This window comes from Sus scrofa, chromosome 1, assembly GCF_054392235.1.
Source record: "Sus scrofa isolate SSC_HxYL_T2T_F1_AM1 chromosome 1, Sscrofa_HxYL_maternal_Yorkshire_Landrace_v2.0, whole genome shotgun sequence".
NCBI classification, from domain to species: Eukaryota; Metazoa; Chordata; class Mammalia; order Artiodactyla; family Suidae; genus Sus; species Sus scrofa.
Window position 1 is genome coordinate 80,133,689 of NC_139383.1, and position 18,812 is coordinate 80,152,500.

The 18,812-nt window shown below is 42.9% G+C and overlaps 1 protein-coding gene and 1 pseudogene across 7 annotated transcripts in view; one reads left to right on the top strand and one right to left on the bottom strand.

The window, feature by feature from the left end:
• Positions 1 to 18,812, bottom strand: part of HS3ST5 (heparan sulfate-glucosamine 3-sulfotransferase 5) — a 291,616-nt gene that overhangs the window by 4,702 nt on the left and 268,102 nt on the right. For 5 of the 7 annotated variants that reach the window (XM_084963598.1, XM_021073391.2, XM_084963592.1 and 2 more), the window contains one exon: positions 1,692 to 1,830. In XM_084963598.1, the coding sequence (XP_084819724.1) occupies positions 1,692 to 1,798 (107 nt within the window). In that variant the 5' untranslated portion in view covers positions 1,799 to 1,830. Of the gene's footprint in view, positions 1 to 1,691; positions 1,831 to 10,707; positions 10,889 to 18,812 lie in introns of all 7 variants that reach the window. The other 2 variants (XM_084963588.1, XM_021073409.2) reach the window with 2 other exon arrangements.
• LOC102160609 (heterochromatin-stabilizing protein CFDP1 pseudogene) lies at positions 11,101 to 12,032 on the top strand (annotated as a pseudogene).

The window sequence follows — 18,812 nt, forward strand, 5'->3', positions numbered from 1 at the left end:
CTCCCACCTAGAGAGCCAGGTCTTCAGTTTCTAAAGGACAAACATACAGAATCATGTGTCAATTTTAATCTGCTCAAACTCTCAAATGAGAGGTTGAGAGGTTTTGAGAAAGCCCACCAAGCAATCCAATTCCTTTTTTTTTTTTTTGTCTTTTTAGGGATGCACTCGCAGCATATGGAAGTTCCTTGGCTAGGGGTCTAATCAGAGCTACAGCTGCTGGCCTATGCCATAGCCACAGCAATGCAGGATCCGAGCCTTGTCTGTGACCTACACCACAGCTCATGGCAATGCTGGATCCTTAACTCACTGAGCGAAGCCAGGAATGGAACCTGCAGCCTCATGGATACTAGTCAGGTTCGTTACCGCTGTGCCATAACAGGAACTCCCCAATTCCTTATAAAAGCTATCCCATGAGACACTAGAGACCAGGTTCAAAGTGAAAAGAGCTATTAATTAAATAACTAATGTGTTAATGATCATCAGATCACTTACTGAACAAAGCAGATGATTAGAAGAAAACTAAAGCTATTGGGAAGAAGTTGCTATAAAAGCTCTGTTATGGACATAGGATAATGGTACCACCTCAATCTTTTCACTAATAATAAGCACTAGGTTAGGGAATTACCTAAAATCTGTGATACGTTCTGGGTTGTAGCATTTCCCACAATTAGCCATTTTACTCAGGAAGTTTGAATTGAAAAGTGTCAGAGGGGTTCATTTTACCAGTCAAAATTAATACTGGCTGAAGAAAAATAAAGACCAAGGTTATATTATTTGTTAGATATCCATGTGATAAGATCTATAGATCAGGAAAAAAAAATGTTAGGAAGATAATTTCATTTTACTGTGTGGCTACAGGTGCTCAGAAAATGAGAAGTGAATTCATAGGGAGCACACTTCCGTCTTTCCAGCGTAGGAATTAATTTTAAAGGGCAAAGAATGAAGCTTTGCATTTCAGAAGTGAACTTCTCCGTCCTTTTCAATCAAACCAGATGTGGGCAGTTCAGAGGCATTCAATGTGAAGCCTGCTAACACTGCTGAAACGTCTGCAGCTCTAGTACCTCTCGACTGTTGGCTTATTTAGAGCTAAACCCCAGCTCTGTAAATTTCCTCTCTGTGGGTTTTCCATTGCTTTCTGGGCAATTACTCTGAGTGACAGCCTCCTGGTCTGGAAACCAGAGCTAATTAACATAGTCAAAACTCCTGGAGCCTAGAGCCATCTTTCCAGGGCAATGGATTCCAAACTTGATGAGCCCCTTTAGAGGCTCATACATAACTTTAACTCTCTTGGTAGCACATTAATTGCCTACTCATAAATTTCAAAATGTAGATACATAAATACGTCATCACTATTTTGCTACAGCTAGAGGTCAACAATCAGATGCACAAGAGACTACACTGAGCTCTAGCAAATGACATTTTTACTATACATGATTTTATCTCTTCTCTGAAAACAAACGTTAGCACACACAGAATACAGATGGATCTTGACAAACATCTTGGTTTGAGCAACTTGGATGGCTTTCTTTTAAAGGCTCCACACATTAAAATCAATATTGCAGAAAAGCAGGTTTCTTGGGAATTTTGACAGAGGAAAACAAATGGACAGATTTCAAATTATGTCCAAAGGAAATTTCAAGCAAAAGATATTTAAAGTCCCGTGAGCATTAAGTACGTTTGTAGTCACCTACCTATCCAAGCTCCCAACTCTGGCGACTAGATACAGGAGACTCCCAATGGCAAGACTTCCTAGCACCAGCAGCTTCTGTCTCAGCCACGCCTGCTGTTTGAATAGCATGGCCCTCCATCAACCTTCAGGACTTCCGCAGCCTGAGAGATGGGGACAGAAGGGGACTCATCAGCAGCCGTCTCTTATTGGCACTCTCGATTGTGCCAAAGCCAAGCAGGGTGATTAAGAACAGATGTCATAGCAACCTTGACAATATTCACAATATTCACGTTGTAACAGGTAATGAGCAAAACTTACCTCCCCCCACCGCCCCCGCCCCGGCCTGTGTGATAAGGTCAAATACTAAACTAGAGGTAAGATACAAACTAGACAGAACTTGCTGGGCAATTGTCAAAATACATTAAAATGCATATATTATTTTTATTATTATTATTATTTTTGTCTTTTGTCTTTTTTAGGGCTGCATGCAGAGGGCGTATGGAGGTTCCCAGGCTAGGAGTCTAATTGGAGCTGTTGCTACTGGCCTACACCAGAGCCACAGCAATGTCAGATCCTTAACCCAGTGATTGAGGCCAGGGATCGAACCCTCAACCTCATGGTTCCTCGTTGGATTCGTTTCCACTGCACCATGACGGGAACTCCCCACATATAATTTTAAATGCATCTATGAAGGCACGTATATATTTGTGTTGTTGTTAATCATTCAAAGAATACCAAGAAAAAGAGCAACTGAGCAACCAGCAGGGCCACTGGTAAAACTGAAGGATCTATTTAGAAATAACAGGATGAATGCAGAAACGGAAATCTCAATTCAGTAATTGTCATGTGGGGCAGAACAATTTTACTGACATGTTTTTTGTTTTGTTTTGTTCTAGTTGTGAATAGAGGAAGGGGGCAAGATCAAGAGCTACTTTTTTATTTACTGAGGTTATCAGTGGTAACTATCAGGACCTCAAAGGTTTGGGGACAATGACTTTGAGTAACCTGATACTGCCTTTCATCTCCTCTGCCCAGTCCTGGATTGGATTTGGCAGATTTGGAAATCATGCCCAGACTAGACGCCCTGGCCATGTGACCCCTCCTGGCTCTCAATGAATTTAAACAGGGTAGCTGTGATGCGTCTCGTTCTAACATCAAGATAGAAGCTTACCTGGAGGCTTTGTCCTCTTTTACCTGATATAAGGCCATCTGGGGAATGTAAGCCTTTACTAGTGCTGTTATTAAATTTGGGGGGAAAATGCAAGCTTCCAATTCAGCCTTTCTTATTAAAAATAAATCCAATCTTCTTTTCAAGCTAAGATTGTTTGCTTCTCCTTGAAGCTCAAAATAGTAACCCAGAAAGAAAGACTACAGCAATGGGTCATGGATAGAAATTGTTTTGCCGCAATAGTATCTCTGTATTTGCTAAATGAAGATTTTCTCTGTGCAAAAGGATTATACCAGGATTGATTAATTGATTTGTTCATCCATCAAGAAATACTGAGCGCTGACAGCATTTCTAGCTACAGGGGATTCCAAAAAAGGTCCCCAAAGTTCTTTAGTTCTTGGAAAATTAATAGTGCTATTAGGGGATTGTGAACCAACCAGAGAATGCTACCTAATTCATGATAATGTGTGAATAAATGTTGGGGAAAGACAATGAAGGACATGTTAAGGTATGGGCTCCATGTGACTGGTTTTTCATGGTATGCAGTGTATGATTCAGTGAGGAGGTTGTAGAAGGGCATCCCAAAAGGGAGAGAGAATAGCAGCATTCATCCAACACACAGTCCACAAATATTTCTGGGATATAACTTGTGTGCCTGATTCTGTACTGGATGCCCTGGATATAGTGGCCAGGGTGGGGTAGGGGGTGGGACTATGGTCTAGGGAGAAGACAGAAACAAAACCAGACAGAAATGAGGACAGAAAAAAATGTAGTATTCACACATATCTACAATTTGCAATAACAAAGAAAAAGTGTAGGAGGCTGTGAGAAAGAATAACAGGCAGAACGTGCACTTACACCAGTCCTTCCTGAAGAAGTGATACTTCTTCGTGTGTTTACACCTGGAGCATGAGGACCAGGGTGGGTTTCAGGCAGAGGAACCAGTGTGCACAAAAGTTCTGCAGAGGGAAAATGCCTAGCAAGTATGGGAAGTGAAGGAAGGCTGATGAGGTTGGACACAGGGATTGAGGGGAAAAGAGAAAGGGCTAAGAGCAAAAGCAAAGAGAAGGCAATAAAAAGGGTCTTTGCAGGCAGACGGCCAAAAAGCACAGGAAAAGATGCTCAACATCACTAATTATTAGCAAAATGAAAATCAAAACTACAGTGAGGTACCACCTCACACCGTTCCAATCATCATCAAAAGTCTGCAAACAATGCATGCTGGAGAGGGTGTGGAGAAAAGGGAACCCTATTACACCGTTGGTGGGAATGTAAGCTGGTGCAACCATTTTGGAAAACAGTATGAAAGTTCATTAAAAAACTAATTACCAGAGAGTTCTCTGATGGCCTAGTGGGTTAAAGCTCACTAAGAATGCTGACCAGAATGCTGTGGCTCTGGTTGCTGCTGTGTAGCACAGGTTTTTTCCCTGGCCTGGGAATATGCTGCTTGTGTGGCAAAAAAGAAAAAAATACAAAAGCAAAAAACAAGAGAGAACCTGAAATAAACATTATGAGCCAGTAATCTCACTCCTGGGCATATATCCAGAGAAAACCATAATTTGAAAAAATACACGCACTCACAAGTACTCACAAAGGGTATGAGAGAAGGAAGCTATAATGTGATTGAAGAGAACCAGCTACAAATAGAAGAGATGGGAAAAGTCAGGGTAAAATGTGCCTGTCTGTGGCCTCAAAGAGGGTCACCAGCCTCGTACAGAAGAGTAACCTGGAGGGAGGCTGGGGGTCACCCGGCCGCCTCTGCTACCCACACATAGCACCCGCACAACCTGTTCAAAACTATCCTGCACGATGCTTAGTCCACTTTCCCCAGCTCATTGATCCACCCATCTGACTGCTGCGACAGCCCAGCCATTCTTTAAGGACATGTCCCAGTTCCCCTAGGCCGGCCTCTCCACTGACGCCTTAGTCCACAGTCTTCCCCTGTTGCAAGACATGTTTCTACAATATTTTCTCAGCCTCTTTGCTGAAAACTCCATCTTGTCCTGCTTTACTTTACCCCATCTTCCTGCTTGAAAAACAGTCACAGAGATGGTAAATGACTTAAGCTTAAGCACAAAGACCTAAAGGCATAAGTTATTCATAGGGTCAGCTGAATGAGGACATAATGCGTTGGTCTAGGCACGCCTTCTGCACAAGCATGATGTCCTCTAAAGAATAAGAGAAAGAGGAACCTCATGGCCCCAAGTGGTTTATGAGCGGTCATTAGCAGAATATGCATTAGCAAAGAGAACCAAGGTGCAAACCTAGGCACACAGGGTTGCTGCAGATAAGCAAGCCTTTTGCAGAAGCACAGTGAGGATTCTCTGGAATGCTATGCATAGATAGCTAACACCAAGCTTCCTCAAATGCTAATGATTGTTAAACGCCTAAAGGTCAGAGTAAAAGCTTAACCATCTACCAGCTATGTGACTTTTAAAATAATAAAAGAACTTATAAAATAATAAAAAACCTCTTATATCCTCCACCTACAGCCCCTTCCTCACTTGAAGTAATCCCAAAGAATAAACGCAGTGCAGTTTCTTGAGGCTGTGCTGTTGGTCCCTGAGACCTTGAGCCCGCCGGTTCCCATCTTTACTTAAGATAAATGTCTCTGTGTCTTGTTTTATGTTAACTTTTTCCCTTAAGTTTCACAGCACCCGTTCTTCAGCCCCATCCTGCTGAGCTGGTCTCGGCACTCCCCCTCTTCCCCTAAAGTCTTGTTCCTGCAACCAGGACACACGATTCTAGTGGTGAAGGGTGCTGGGTTAGCGTTAGCTGCTGCCTTTACTGTGTACCACTGCTGCTCCCAGCAATGGGCTAAGCCCGCTGACTGAGAAGCATCAGAAAGCCCACTGAAAGCAGTCAGCCTGAAATCTACCTGCTTGGCTCCACAGGCCAGTGGGTCTCCACCATGAGCTTGCAGAGCCTTTAGAGAACACATACCTGTCCCACTCTCAGAGATGGGGCAGGTCTGTATTAACTGTGTGCCTGGGAGTGTCCAGCACTGCGGCTCAGCAGTAATAATCCCCACTAGTATCCATGAGGACTTGGGATTGATCCCTGGCCTTGCTCAGTGGGTTAAGGATCCGGTGTGGCCATGAGCTGTGGTGTAGGTCACAGAAGTGGCTTGGATCTGGTATTGCTGTGGCTGTGGTGTAGGCCGGCAGCTGCAGCTCCGATTGGACCTGTCCAGGCCCTTAGTGCCTCCCGTATTTCTTAATATTTGGGTGTGTCTCCATGCTCATGTCTTCTGGTTCCTACAGTCTGATTAATCTTCCTCACACAAAGTAACTTGGGCCTCATCTGTTTTTGGTTATTTACCAGATCACGTCCCATCTTTTCCCTTTGATGGCCCGGGCCCTTCCTTCTGAGGTTCCAGCTTGGGTAGCCGGCTTTCTTCCCTCCTATGCCTCACCAACACCAGCCCCTCTGCCTGCCAGGTGGGCTCTTCCCTGCTCCCTGAAGTCCTGTGCTCTCAGTGCCATGCTTTTGTCAGCTTCCCCTCTGGAGTGGAATGTCTTTCCAACATCTCCTCCTTCAAGACTCCCAGATCCCCCTGGTATCTTCCTGGGGAAGGTGGGTCCTGGTAGATGTGGAATTTGGAGGAAAAATTCCAACACACTTCCCAGGGGTGGGTAGTAATGGGTCAGCTCTATCTGTTGTGTAGATAATTATGGGGCCAAAGGGTCACAGCTGGGCTTAGGGATAGAACTTGGGAAACATTTGTATGCACAGGGGGTGGGGGAGTGAAACTGTGAGGCTACCTCTTAGCTGAACTCTGCTCGAGGTTAGCAGGCAGGAAAACGATGGAAAAATGCCTGAGGATGTGAAGGTAGCTGGAGAAGCAGCCCAAAGTTTAGGAGGACATCAGAGCAAAGCCATCAAGCTCTCTATTGCAATGCACATGTCATCTGGTAAATGAGATTAAGTCTGATTGAACACACGATCATTATTTTTCTCATGCCACTGAAGACCTTTCAGTTCAAAGGCTCCCATGTTCCAACCATACACTCTCCCCCCTTTTTAAAAAAATATATTACTCCATTAATTTATTACATTTATAGTTGTACAGTGATATAGTATTTCCATCCCAAACCCCCAGCATACCCCCACCCCCCAACCTCTTTCCTTTGGAAACCATAAGTTTTTCAAAGTCTGTGTAGACTCCCTTTACAATGACCCCGATTACCACCATGAAGGTTTTCGTCTGTGGGATGAGCTGCTGCTGCCAATTCAGCTTCTTTGTGTCTGAGATGCCCTACATACGCCTGCTGGGGTTTCCTCTCTTTGAGAGCCCTGATTTCTCCAGCCTGTTGTTTGCAGGGCTGGCCTTGCTCTTTGCACCACCTCCTCCATTTACAGCAGGTCCATTATACTCTCCAAAGCATCTTTATGTCCTCTATGATACTGGAGGACAAATTTTTTTTTTTTTTTTTCCTTTTTAGGATCACACCCGAGGCATATGGAAGTTCCAAGGCATACGGAAGGAAGTTCCCAGGCGGGGGGTCTAATTGCAGCTTCAGCTGCTGGCCTACGCCACAGCCACAGCAATGCAGGATCTGAGCTAAATCTGTGGCTTACACTGAAGCTCATAGCCAGATCCTTAACCCACTGAGTGAGGCCAGGGATCAAACCCTAATCCTCACAGATACTATGTCGGGTTCTTAACCCTCTGAGCCATAATGGGAACACCCTAAAATTTTATATTTATTTGTGCTCTCAACTAATATGAACGAGTTGGACAAGGTGAAGTGCAAAGACCATAGGATGAGGAGTCAAAGACCTTGAGTCACATTTTTGTCTAGTTTTGTAACTGAAAATTTCTGAATTTTGGTCTCCTCACCTGTAAAATGAAGATAATAAAGTCTGTCTCACAGGGGTGTTAGGACAGGAGCCTTGAGTAAGCCTTGAGTAAGATAGAACTTTCTGTCCTTTTGGGCACTTAACAAAAATAAAGCCGAATTAGGGTGTTTGGGAGGGTAATAGTTTTGTTCTTGCAGTGCATTCTAAAAAGAAAAGAATAAATGCAGTTCTTATTAATAGTGTAATTGGATTGTGAAAAATCTAAGTCCATTTTTTTCTTGGCAGTGCTCATGGCATATGGAAGTTCCCAGGCCAAGGATCAAATCTGAGCCACAGCTGCCACCTACACCACAGCTGCAGCAATGTGGGATCCTTAAACTGTTGAGCCACAGTGAGAACTCCTAGGTCCATTTTTAATATAAATAACTTTTACTGGAAATTTCTGTTAAGCGTTAAAATGTTAACTAACACTACACTTGCTGTTCAAAGCAAGATGGCACAATTAGAAACAAATAAATAGTTAATGCTTAAGTTGAAATCTCAGGATTTTTGAGAAGTGAGGGGCCATGGCAGCAGTTTCTAATGAGGCTCTCTAAGAGATGGGAAGTGAAATCTCATTCTGGTTTTTTTTTTTTTTTTTTTTTTTTGTCTTTTAGGGCCACATCCTAGGCAAATGGAAGTTTCCAGGCTAGGGGTTGAACTGGAGCTATAGCTGCCGGCCCACACCACAGCCACAGCAACTTGGGATTCAAGCCGAGTCTGTGACCTACACCACAGCTGGTGGTAACACAGGATCCTTAGCCCAATGGGCGAGGCCAGGGATCGAACCTGCTACCTCATGGATCCTATTCCGGTTCATTAACCGCTGAGCTATGAAGGGAACTCCTCATTCTGTTTTGTAATCATTCAGACTATGTGCTAAGAGACAATATCAGAGAAGCCTCAGAATAAACCTTGTTCAAGGAGAACCAAAGATACTTGGTGAACTTAGCATTTAAGATGCCTCTTTGATTTTCTATGACATCATAAAAGGTTCAAGCATCTGCCATGATGGATTCTTAAAAGCTGGGAGTTGTAGATCTGGTCTAGGAGCATGAGCCCAAGACAAGCTACGCCATCCAATCCTTACAGATAATGCCGTTAAATTGGGGAGAAGGTTAACTACTCCTCCATCCCCAAAGTCCCTTCCTTTTAGCTACACCAACTTTAATGGATAGTTTAACAATCTTTCATCAAGAACAATCATACCCATAATGGGAAATTTATATAAAATTAAATTTTATAAAAATTTATTGCTTCTTTCTGTTAATAAAAGTTAAAGACCTACAATGACATTTAAGCCCTCTTTTATCTCTAGTTTTTAATCTCCCAGTGTCTTTTATTTTTTGGGCCAAGAACAGTGCAATTATCTCTCCAGACTACGAAAGATTTAATAGACACAGTATCTTAGCTGAACGAAGCAGAGTATCTAAAAAACACAGCACGTGGCCAGAAACGACAAATTATAGACATCTGGCTGTTTCTCCAAAGCAGTATTAAGCAAAGAAAGAAATTATTCCCAAGCTGAAACAAATAAGGGGATTCGGAAAAAAAAAATAATAAAGATATGTTCAAGTGCTGTTCAAAGGCTTTTAGACATGGTTACCCCAGCCCCTGGTACCAGTAAAAACAATAACAGAAACAACAGCAGCGAAGTTCATTAAAAACGACTGAACTTATGTAGCAGAAAAATTCCAAGGAAATCATAACCGTCTTTCGAGTATTAGCTCATTTATCCTGGGCCACAGTCTTATGGGATGGACAGAAACCACGATTACTGAGCCCTAGGCTCTCTGTTACTTTCTTTCACGTTTATTACCTCATGTAATACAACAGACCCATGAAGTATTATCCATTTTGTTTTTTCTAATGGAAACTGAAGAGCAGAGAGATGAACACATGATTTACCCAAAGGCTTGTGGCTGGTAAATGCAGGAGGATATACATTCTAAATTATCTGACCTCAAAGAGTGTGGCCCCTTGATTGCAATGTCACTTCACGAGATTTGGATGCTCATCTGAAAGGCTCTTTTTTTTTTTTTTTTTTTTCCTTTTTAGGGCTGCACCTGTGGCATACGGAATTGGAGCTGCCTCTGCCGGCCTTCATCACAGTCCCAGCAATGCTGGATCTGAGCTGAATCTTCAACCTATCTGCTGCTTGTGGCAATGCCAGATCCTTAACCTACTGAGCAAGGCCAGGGATCAAACCCTCATCTTCATGGATACTAGAGGGGTTCTTATCCCGCTGAGCTGCAGCGGAAGCTCCTTTTTTTGGTTAAATTTTTCTTCCAGTTTTATTGAGATGTAATTGATAGAGAGCACTGTATAAGTTTAAGGTGGGATTTCCCGTCGTGGCTTAGCATAAACAAATCCGACTAGTATCTATGAGGATGCAACTTTGATCCCTGGCCTTGATCAGTGGGTTAAGGATCCAGTGTTGTCATGAGCTATGGTGTAGGTCTCAGAATCGACTTGGATCTAGCATTGCTGTGGCTGTGTAGCTGTGGCTTGCTCTGATTTGACACTTAGCCTGGGAGCTTCCATATGCTGAGGATGTGGCCCTAAAAAGTAAAAAAAAAAAAAAAAGGAAAGAAAAAAGTTTAAGGTGTACAGCATAATGATTTGACTTACATACACTATGAAGTGATTATCACAGTAAGTTTAGTGAACATTGTCTCATTTAGACACAAAATAAAAGAAAAACAATTTTTTCCTTATGATAGACAACAATTTTCATACATAATGTACAACAGCGTTAATTGTATTTATCATATTGTACATTACACCATCAAAACATTTATGTTATACCTGGAAGTCTATACTTTTTGACTCCTTTCATCCAATTCCTACCCTCTACATGCAACCCCTGCCTCTAGTAACTACAGATCTAATCTCTTTCTCAGTCTGTTCATTCGGTTTTGAAGTATAATTGACCTACAACACTATGTTGTTCCTGAAGCACAACATAGTTTTTAGATATTTCTCTACATTTCAGATTGATCACCACCAGGAGACTCTTAATACATACTTGTTTATGGACTGATGAGAGCAGACAAAACCACTTTTAACTCCACCCAAATTTCCTTCCATTGAATCTTGAAGTAGAAGACGAGGAAGCAAAAAAAAAAAAAAGAAAAAAAAAAGAGGAAAAGAGGACAAATGTTTTTGATGGGGGGGTGGATAAAAGAGGCCATTTGGGTCATTTGAATCTATTAAAAGGAAGGAGAAATATTAATAAGTAATGATAATATGATAATAATAATGAAAGGTAATGTTTTTATCATTTACAAAGTATTTTTCACATTCACTATACTGTTTATGATTAAAACCAACCAGCATCATGGGAACCATGCTTGTTTTCCATGTAATACAAGAACTGACTCCCCTTTTGAAAGGTTTTATAATAGGTGATGAAAATAACCTTAGTTTTGATGTGCGCAGGCTGTGGGGTCCTCCCTAGCCACCACCCCCACCCTCTCGCCCACTGCAGCCTCACCCCCAACTTCTCCACTTTGGAGGAGGGAGAGGACTACGGGCGGTAGGGTGGAGAGTATAGTGAAGATGACTTAAATGAATTCGTGAAGGAAGATGAAGTGGATGGTGAAGAGAGGAAAACCAAGGGGAAAAAAGAAAGGCTCAGATCACTACGGCCAGAAAGAGAAAACAAGGGGGCCTCTCATTAGAAGAATTAGAGGGGGATGCTATGGAGGAATCTGGAAGAAGTAGCAGTGAGGAGGAAGATGCAGCTGCAGAGCAGGAGAAAGGCAGTGGGTCAGAGGATTCAAGAAAAAAGGAGGATGAGCTATGGGCTAGTTTCCTTAATGATGTAGGACCAAAATAAAAAGTGCTTCTGAGTATACAAGTTAACAGGAGAGGAGACTGAAGAGACAAGTTCAAATAAATTGTTGGTCAAAGCAGAAGAGCTGGAGAAATCTAAAGAAAGAGAAAAAGGGAAAAATCACCAAGGTGTCTGATTTTGCTAATGAAGAAGTCAAGGTGATTAAGGAAGTGCATGCCACACGTAAAGAAGCCAAATCCTTCTTCAAGCAAAATGAGAAAGAAAAACCACAGGCTATTGTCTCTTCAGCTCTGTGGTCACCTGTGACTGAGTCACGGTTAAGAAGATGAGGTGGGATGAGCAGCCTTTGAGGTAAAATTGGAGCCAAGAAGCAAAAGATGAGCACCAAGCTGGACTGGGAGCATTTCAAGAAGGAAGAGGGCATGGGTGAAGAACTAGCTGTCCACAATCGAGGGAGGGAGGGGCACACCAAACAGAAAGCTTTTCTAGACTGAATGGATCACAGGCAGTTTGAAATCAAGCGCCATCTCAGGCTGAGCAAAATGAAATCCTGATGTGATGGGGAAACTACATCAGCTTAGTCCTGTTTACACTGTGAGCTTCTTGTGTCTGTGAAACATTTCCTCTGCTTTTCATCGACTGTTTCCCAGCAAGGTCTTTTTTTCTACATGAAATTTCTGTCTTTGTGTCTTGATCTCACATGGTTTCATTCATTCTACTTTTAATAGTTTACCCTTGAAAAAATAAATACAAGTTGAAAAAAATAACATTGGTTTTGACTGCCACTTGATTCGGATTCTTATGTACTGACCTCAACAAGGTCTTGGTGAAATCTGTTTATTGCCTTCTCATTATCACCCCATCTCGTCTTACCTCCCCTGCTCTTCCCCTCAGTATTTCAGTGACTGACTCCCAATCTGCTGACTGGGTTGCTCAACTCAGAAACCTTGGAATCCATCACCCTTGGCGCCACCCTGCAGTAAAATTCTATCTCTAAATCACTCTTAGACTCTACCTACTTTTCTGTACTGTCAGTTGTGACTGCTTTGGTTCAGGCCATAGTTTCTTTCTCTCAGATTTTATGGGCTCCTGACTTGCCTATATTCATTTTGCTTTTGCCTCAGTTTTTTTCTTCATACTGATGACAGAGCATCCTTTCCAAACAGAAATTTGATTATGTTGCCTTCAGGCTTAATTCTCTTTAATGGGTCCCCATGATCCCCAGGGTTTTAAAGACCTTTAATTTCTCACTGCAATTCCTCCCCACCACCATCCCTCTCCAAATGCCTACAAATAAAATCTTCAGCACACAAAACAACTTGCAGTTCCTTTGCATAAGTCATAGTCCATTTTCTGTCAGGGCTTTTCTACATAAGGTTTCCATAGCCTGAAAACAATAACTCTGTTTCATCTATCAGGTCTGGGGAACCAGCAGCTGGTGTCCCAGTGGGATACTAGTAGCCAGCCCCAAAGAATTTCTGTGAGGAGTAAATGTACTTGGAGTGCTCTTTGGCACATAATTATGCTCCATCAACGGTAACCACCTCTACTATGCTGATGTCTTTCCAGGCCTTGGGTTAATTCCTATCTTTTAGATCTGAGACTCCTTGTAAAAGCCCTTCTTCATGATCCAAGAATGGCTTACACATGCTTTCTATGTGTCACCACAGCATCCTGTATTGAATTCTTTCGAAACCATATCATCATGGCTTGTGCACTGTGTCTTGCTAACTGGAATGTAACTTCCATGAGATTAAGGTTGGGTCTTGTACCATCAACACTTGGGGTCACAGATGTTCAGTAAATATTTGCTGAATAATTGAATCAGCTAGATGGAGTGAACTTTGACTATCCTTACGACTACAGCATCTGGATAGATCTCTCTTGCTCTCTTCTTTGTAATGGTTGCATCCATGGCAGATGGAAGTTCCCGGGCCAGAACTGAATCTGAGCCACAGCTGTGACCCACACTGCAGCAACACTGGATCCTTTCAGCTGCTGCACTGGGCCGAGGAGAAAACCTGCATCTCCACAGTGACTGAGACACAGTCGTATTCCTAACCCACCGTACCGCATCAGGAACTCCCACATCTCTCTAAGCAGGTAATAGTACATTATCTTTGAAGAGTGCTTTGCAGGTTTACAGAGTGCTATATGTGTATAATAACCTCATTAATGTACAACCTCATTTCTCCCACCATTTTATTTTGAAAAAAATTTTTTTAATTAATGAATTTTCTTACATTTATAGTTGTACAACGATCATCACAACCCAACTTTATAGCATCTCCATCCCAAACCCCAGGCCCATCTCCCCACTTCCCAACCTGTCCTCTTTGGAAACCATAAATTTTTCGAAGTCTCTGAGTCAGTATCTGTATTTTGAAAAATTTGAATACTTACATATTCTTCACCTAGTTTTATCAATTGACAAATTTTGACACATTTGCTTTATGTGTCTCTCTATAAACACATATTTATTTTTTCCAAACCATTTGAGAGTGACTGGCAGATTATCAACATTTCAGTGTGTTAGAAGACCCCCACCTGCACCCCCACAGAGTCCTGTGATATAAGTGGGGCAGTAGGCTTTCTTGAGACCTATGGTAGGGAAATGACCTGCTCAAAGCCTCAAACCATTAAATCTGGAGTTAACTGCTGATTTGGGGCTTTTTACATTGTACAACTCTGCCTCCATACTAAGTTCATTTGATGTTGAAAATGTGACAGAATTTATTGGTAGAAATAGATCACTCATCTTTTCTTACACAGTCAACTTGTAAATTCTGATGAGTCAGGTATCAAAAAACAAAATATTTAGAAAAGCGGTAAAGGAGAAAATATTCTTGGGAGATTTCTTGTTCTGTCTCCTATTTTACCTTTCTTTTCTCAATCTTTTTTTTTTTTTAGGACTGCCCCTGCAACACACATACATTTCCAGGCTAGGGGTTGAGTTGGAACTGCAGCTGCTGGCCTATACCACAGTCACAGCAACACCAGATCTGAGCCACATCCATGACCTATACTGTGGTGACACTGGATCCTAACCCACTGAGTGAGGCCAGGGATGGAACCTGCATCCTCACCAATACTAATCGGGTTCTTAACCCACTGAGCCACAACAGGAGCTCCTGCCTCAGTTCTTTTCAACCAGAAAAACCTCTTTCTATATAATGTGAATAGTGGAGCACCTGATGAAGCCCATCCACTGGAGCACTGGAGCTGGCTCAGACTTTGCAAGTCAGTTGTTAAAGGCATGATTACGAACTGCATTAGAAAAACTTGCAATTAGGAGTTCCTGTAGTGGCGCACTGGTTAAAGAATCTGACTAGGAACCATGAGGTTGCAGGTTCGATCCCTGGCCTTGCTCAGTGGGTTAAGGATCTGGCATTGCTGTGAGTTGTGGTGTGGGTCGCAGACGCGGCTCGGATCCCAATCCCGCGTTGCTGTGGCTCTGGCGTAGGCTGGCAGCTACAGCTCTGATTAGACCCCTAGTCTGGGAACCTCCATATGCCATGGGAGCGGCCCTAGAAAAGGCAAAAAGACCAAAAAAAAAAAAAAAAAAAAAAGACAAAAAAAAAGAAAAACTCGAAATTAAAGAGCGAAGGCAATACATATGAAAAACTCATTATTTCCCAATTATTGCACTGTGTTTTACTACTACCTATGCTCTTGAAGTTAGATCTACTGTATTGTACAGTGGAGATACCACTGGGCCTCTCTTCCCAATTCCACTCTCAGCGAATTCACGTGGGTTGCTTAAAACTGGCCACAGAGGGAGTTTTATATAACTGACATTGACAAACGCTACTGACCGTCCATCGCCTTCTCAAGAGCAGGTTGCCAAGTATTTACCGGCTCACCACTAATAATGTCCCATTTATCTTTTCTGTATTCAGTGATCACATCGTTTCTGAGCACCTAGCACTCTCCTGAGTGTGTACTGTGCTGCCCAGAGCTGTCAGGGAAAATGAGAGTGTCCCTACCCGTCACCTTCCCTTCCCTTTTTAGCCTCCTCACTTTAAAAAAATTTTTTTTTAATTTTTTTGTCTTTTTAAGGCTGCAGTCATGGCATATGGGGGCTCCCAGGCTAGGGGTTGAATTGGAGCTGTAGCTGCTGGCCTACACCACAGCCACAGCAACATGGGATCCGAGCCTCACTGTGACCCACACCATAGCTCCCGGCAACGCTGGATCCTTAACCCACTGAGTGAGGCCAGGGATCAAACCTGCATCCTCGTGGATGCTAGTCAGATTCGCTTCTGCTGAGCCACGATGGGAACTTCTAGCCTCCTCCCTTTCTAGAGAGGTCTACATTCATTTCTGAGGCCCCTGTAATCTCTTTATATTTTCACTTTTCTAGGTTTTTCTCCTCAGCTTTCTGTGCCTCCTTCTGGTTTCTCCCTGTATCCTGCTACTGACTATGTTATTTAAACAACAGAACTTAGGAGTTCCCATTGTGGCTCAGCAGGTTAAGAACACAGCATATTCTCCGTGAGGATATGGGTTCGATCCCTGGTCTCGCTCAGTGAATTAAGGATCTGGAGTTGCTGCAAGCTGCCATGTAAGTCACAGATGTGGCTCTGATCCAGCGTTGCTGTGGCGTGGGTCCAGCTGCAGCTCTGATTTGACCCCCTAGCCAGGGAACTTCCATATACTGAAGGTACAAATTTAAAAAGAACCAAAAAAAAAAAAAAAATAACAAAACTTAAAGAGAAAGGATGCTGGGCTGCTATTTTTGGCAGATAGCACAAATACAACTATAGGTCTTAGAAAAAAATCTTATAAGTAATAATTCTGTAAAATAATTTATGATTCATTTATATGCCAAATGATTCTAAAAGCCTCCATTCTTGGGCAGGCTAACATTTTCTTCAGTTATAGTATTATTAACACATTTTCTATCACCAGAGACATTGCTTCCTTCTGAATCTCAGATCTTCCTTTCAGGTTCCTAAGGGCTCCACCAAATTCTGACCCCAAGATAACTGCTTATGCTACCATCCATTAATAAATAGTTACTGAGTGCCTGCCATGTGCCAGGAACTGTTGACGCCAGGAATGGTGTGGGGAACAAGGGGCCGAGATCCTGCTTCATTACTCTTGTCGTTTTCCATCATTCAAGGTCAACTCTTGATCAAAGTATAAGGAAACGGCATCATCCCTTAAACACAGAGCCCATATCCTCTCGGATTAGCAGTGAAGGTAGACGCTTCACAAGGGCAAGGTCTGGTACACCTCAAAGTCCCGTCTGCTGGCCCTAAGCACCACCTCCCCTGCAGAGGATCTGTGCCTCCTCCCCAAGTGGCCATGGTCAGACCTCTCTGCAAAAGGCGCTAGTCTTCCTTTAACAAGACTTATTTCTTCAAATTATCCTGCAAGTGAAGACATGGTTGGGGGTAGTTAGACCACAATTTGCCAAAGGAACCACTTGCAGCCAGACGGAGCCAGTCCTTAGGTATGTGAGGCTCTGTGCTCAGAAGGGCCCAATGCTCGATTTGAGGCTCTGTTACTGTCTTGAAATTCTTAATACTTTCTGAACAAGAGGCCCATTTGCATTGTCAGTGGGCCTCACAAATTATGTGAACTGTCCTGTCACCTGACCCTCTAGTCTGCAGAAAAATGGTGACTTGTGTTTAGGCTGTGGCTCCTCACAGGGGTGCCTCCTTCTCCCAGAGGCTTGGCTTTAAGAGAGATGCTTTCTTAACCCAGGAACCCAATCCTTTACATCTTATTACAGCACTGGGATTCCACTCCCCTTCAGTTCTCCAAGTTCTGGGATCTTCCCTGAGGCCCATCTCTTCCTTGGGTCCCAACCCTGGGAATGGTGTCTGTCTTCAGAAACACGGCAACTATCTACAAAGCTCTAAGTACAATATCCAGAGTAGAGCGTGTGCCACACAGGATCATGCAGATACATACACACCTCCCAGCAGAGGGGTTCACACTACAATAGACTAGTGGGGGGGAGTCATGCATGGTGAGGAGGGCGGTATCATACATAACCGCCCTCATGCAGTTGAGAAAATGCAGAGATCCCAGGACTACAGAATCTGCTCCTACTTTATGGCAGGAAACTCCCTCCCCCCTCATCTCTCCCTTTAAAGTAAAACAAAACAGTAGCTGAAACTACATTACTCACCTGCTTTGTGACTTTGGGTAAATCACTTACCCTTCCTGATCTCCTTCTTTCCCTCCCAAGGCACTGAGGGCTTGGGATGAATTTAACAATCTCTTCTGGGTCTAACCTTCTCTTACTAAGGGATTCCATCAGCTTAGCCTTAGACTTTGGGTAAATCACTTACCCTTCCTGATCTCCTTCTTTCCCTCCCAAGGCACTGAGGGCTTGGGATGAATTTAACAATCTCTTCTGGGTCTAACCTTCTCTTACTAAGGGATTCCATCAGCTTAGCACTAAATGTGCTTTTTTTTTTTCCTTTTTAAGGCTGCATCTGTGGTATATAGAAGTTCTCAGGCTAGGGGTTGAATCAGAACTGCAGCTGCCAGCCTACGCCACAGCCACAGCCATGCCAGATCAGATCCACGTCTGAGACCTAAGCCGAAGCTCACGGCAATGCTAGATCCCTAACCCACTGGGCAGGGCTAGGATGTGAACCTGCATCCTAAACAGACACCATGTTGGGTTTTTAACCCGCTGAGCCACAATGCGAACTCCCTAAATGTGTATTCTTATAATGGAAGATTAATGTGTAAGGAAGTAAAGAAAGTTGCAGTGAGGGGTTGGGGAATTAGTGCCTGAGGTAAATCCCAAATTTTAAGTTCTTTTTACCCTCCCCAGTTTGAAACCAGCTTGAACTCTTTCAAGATGGCTGCATCACATTCCACGGCCAATTACTGTGAAAAACCGTTCTCTCATTCAAAGGCATGAAATTTCTTTGAAAAGACAGGACGCTTAAGAAAGATTCTACTGATTAGCCTTCAATGTGCCCGGCTGTCAGGCAGCCCATAGGAATCACATTTTGAAAAAATTAACCAAGGGCAGCTGAGGAAAATTGTCATAAAGAACTCACTTTTCTTCTATTATAATGATCACATAAGAGAGCTGTAATGAGAAGGAAACGAATGAAGAGAGATACAAGAGCAAGGGCACGGAGAGTGGTATGCTGCACGTGTCAAGTCGAATACGGAGTTGGGGTGTAGATTAAGAGGAAAAGGGACACTATTTGTTAGCAGATTAAGCAGAAAATCTATCAGCCAGGATGCTCATAATTGCTCTTTCAAATGGCTGAGGAAGCTATTTAGTCCTTTGTTTCTTCAGTTAACCATGAAGGGCCAATGTTGAAAATGAAAAGGAAAAAAGTTGATAAATTATA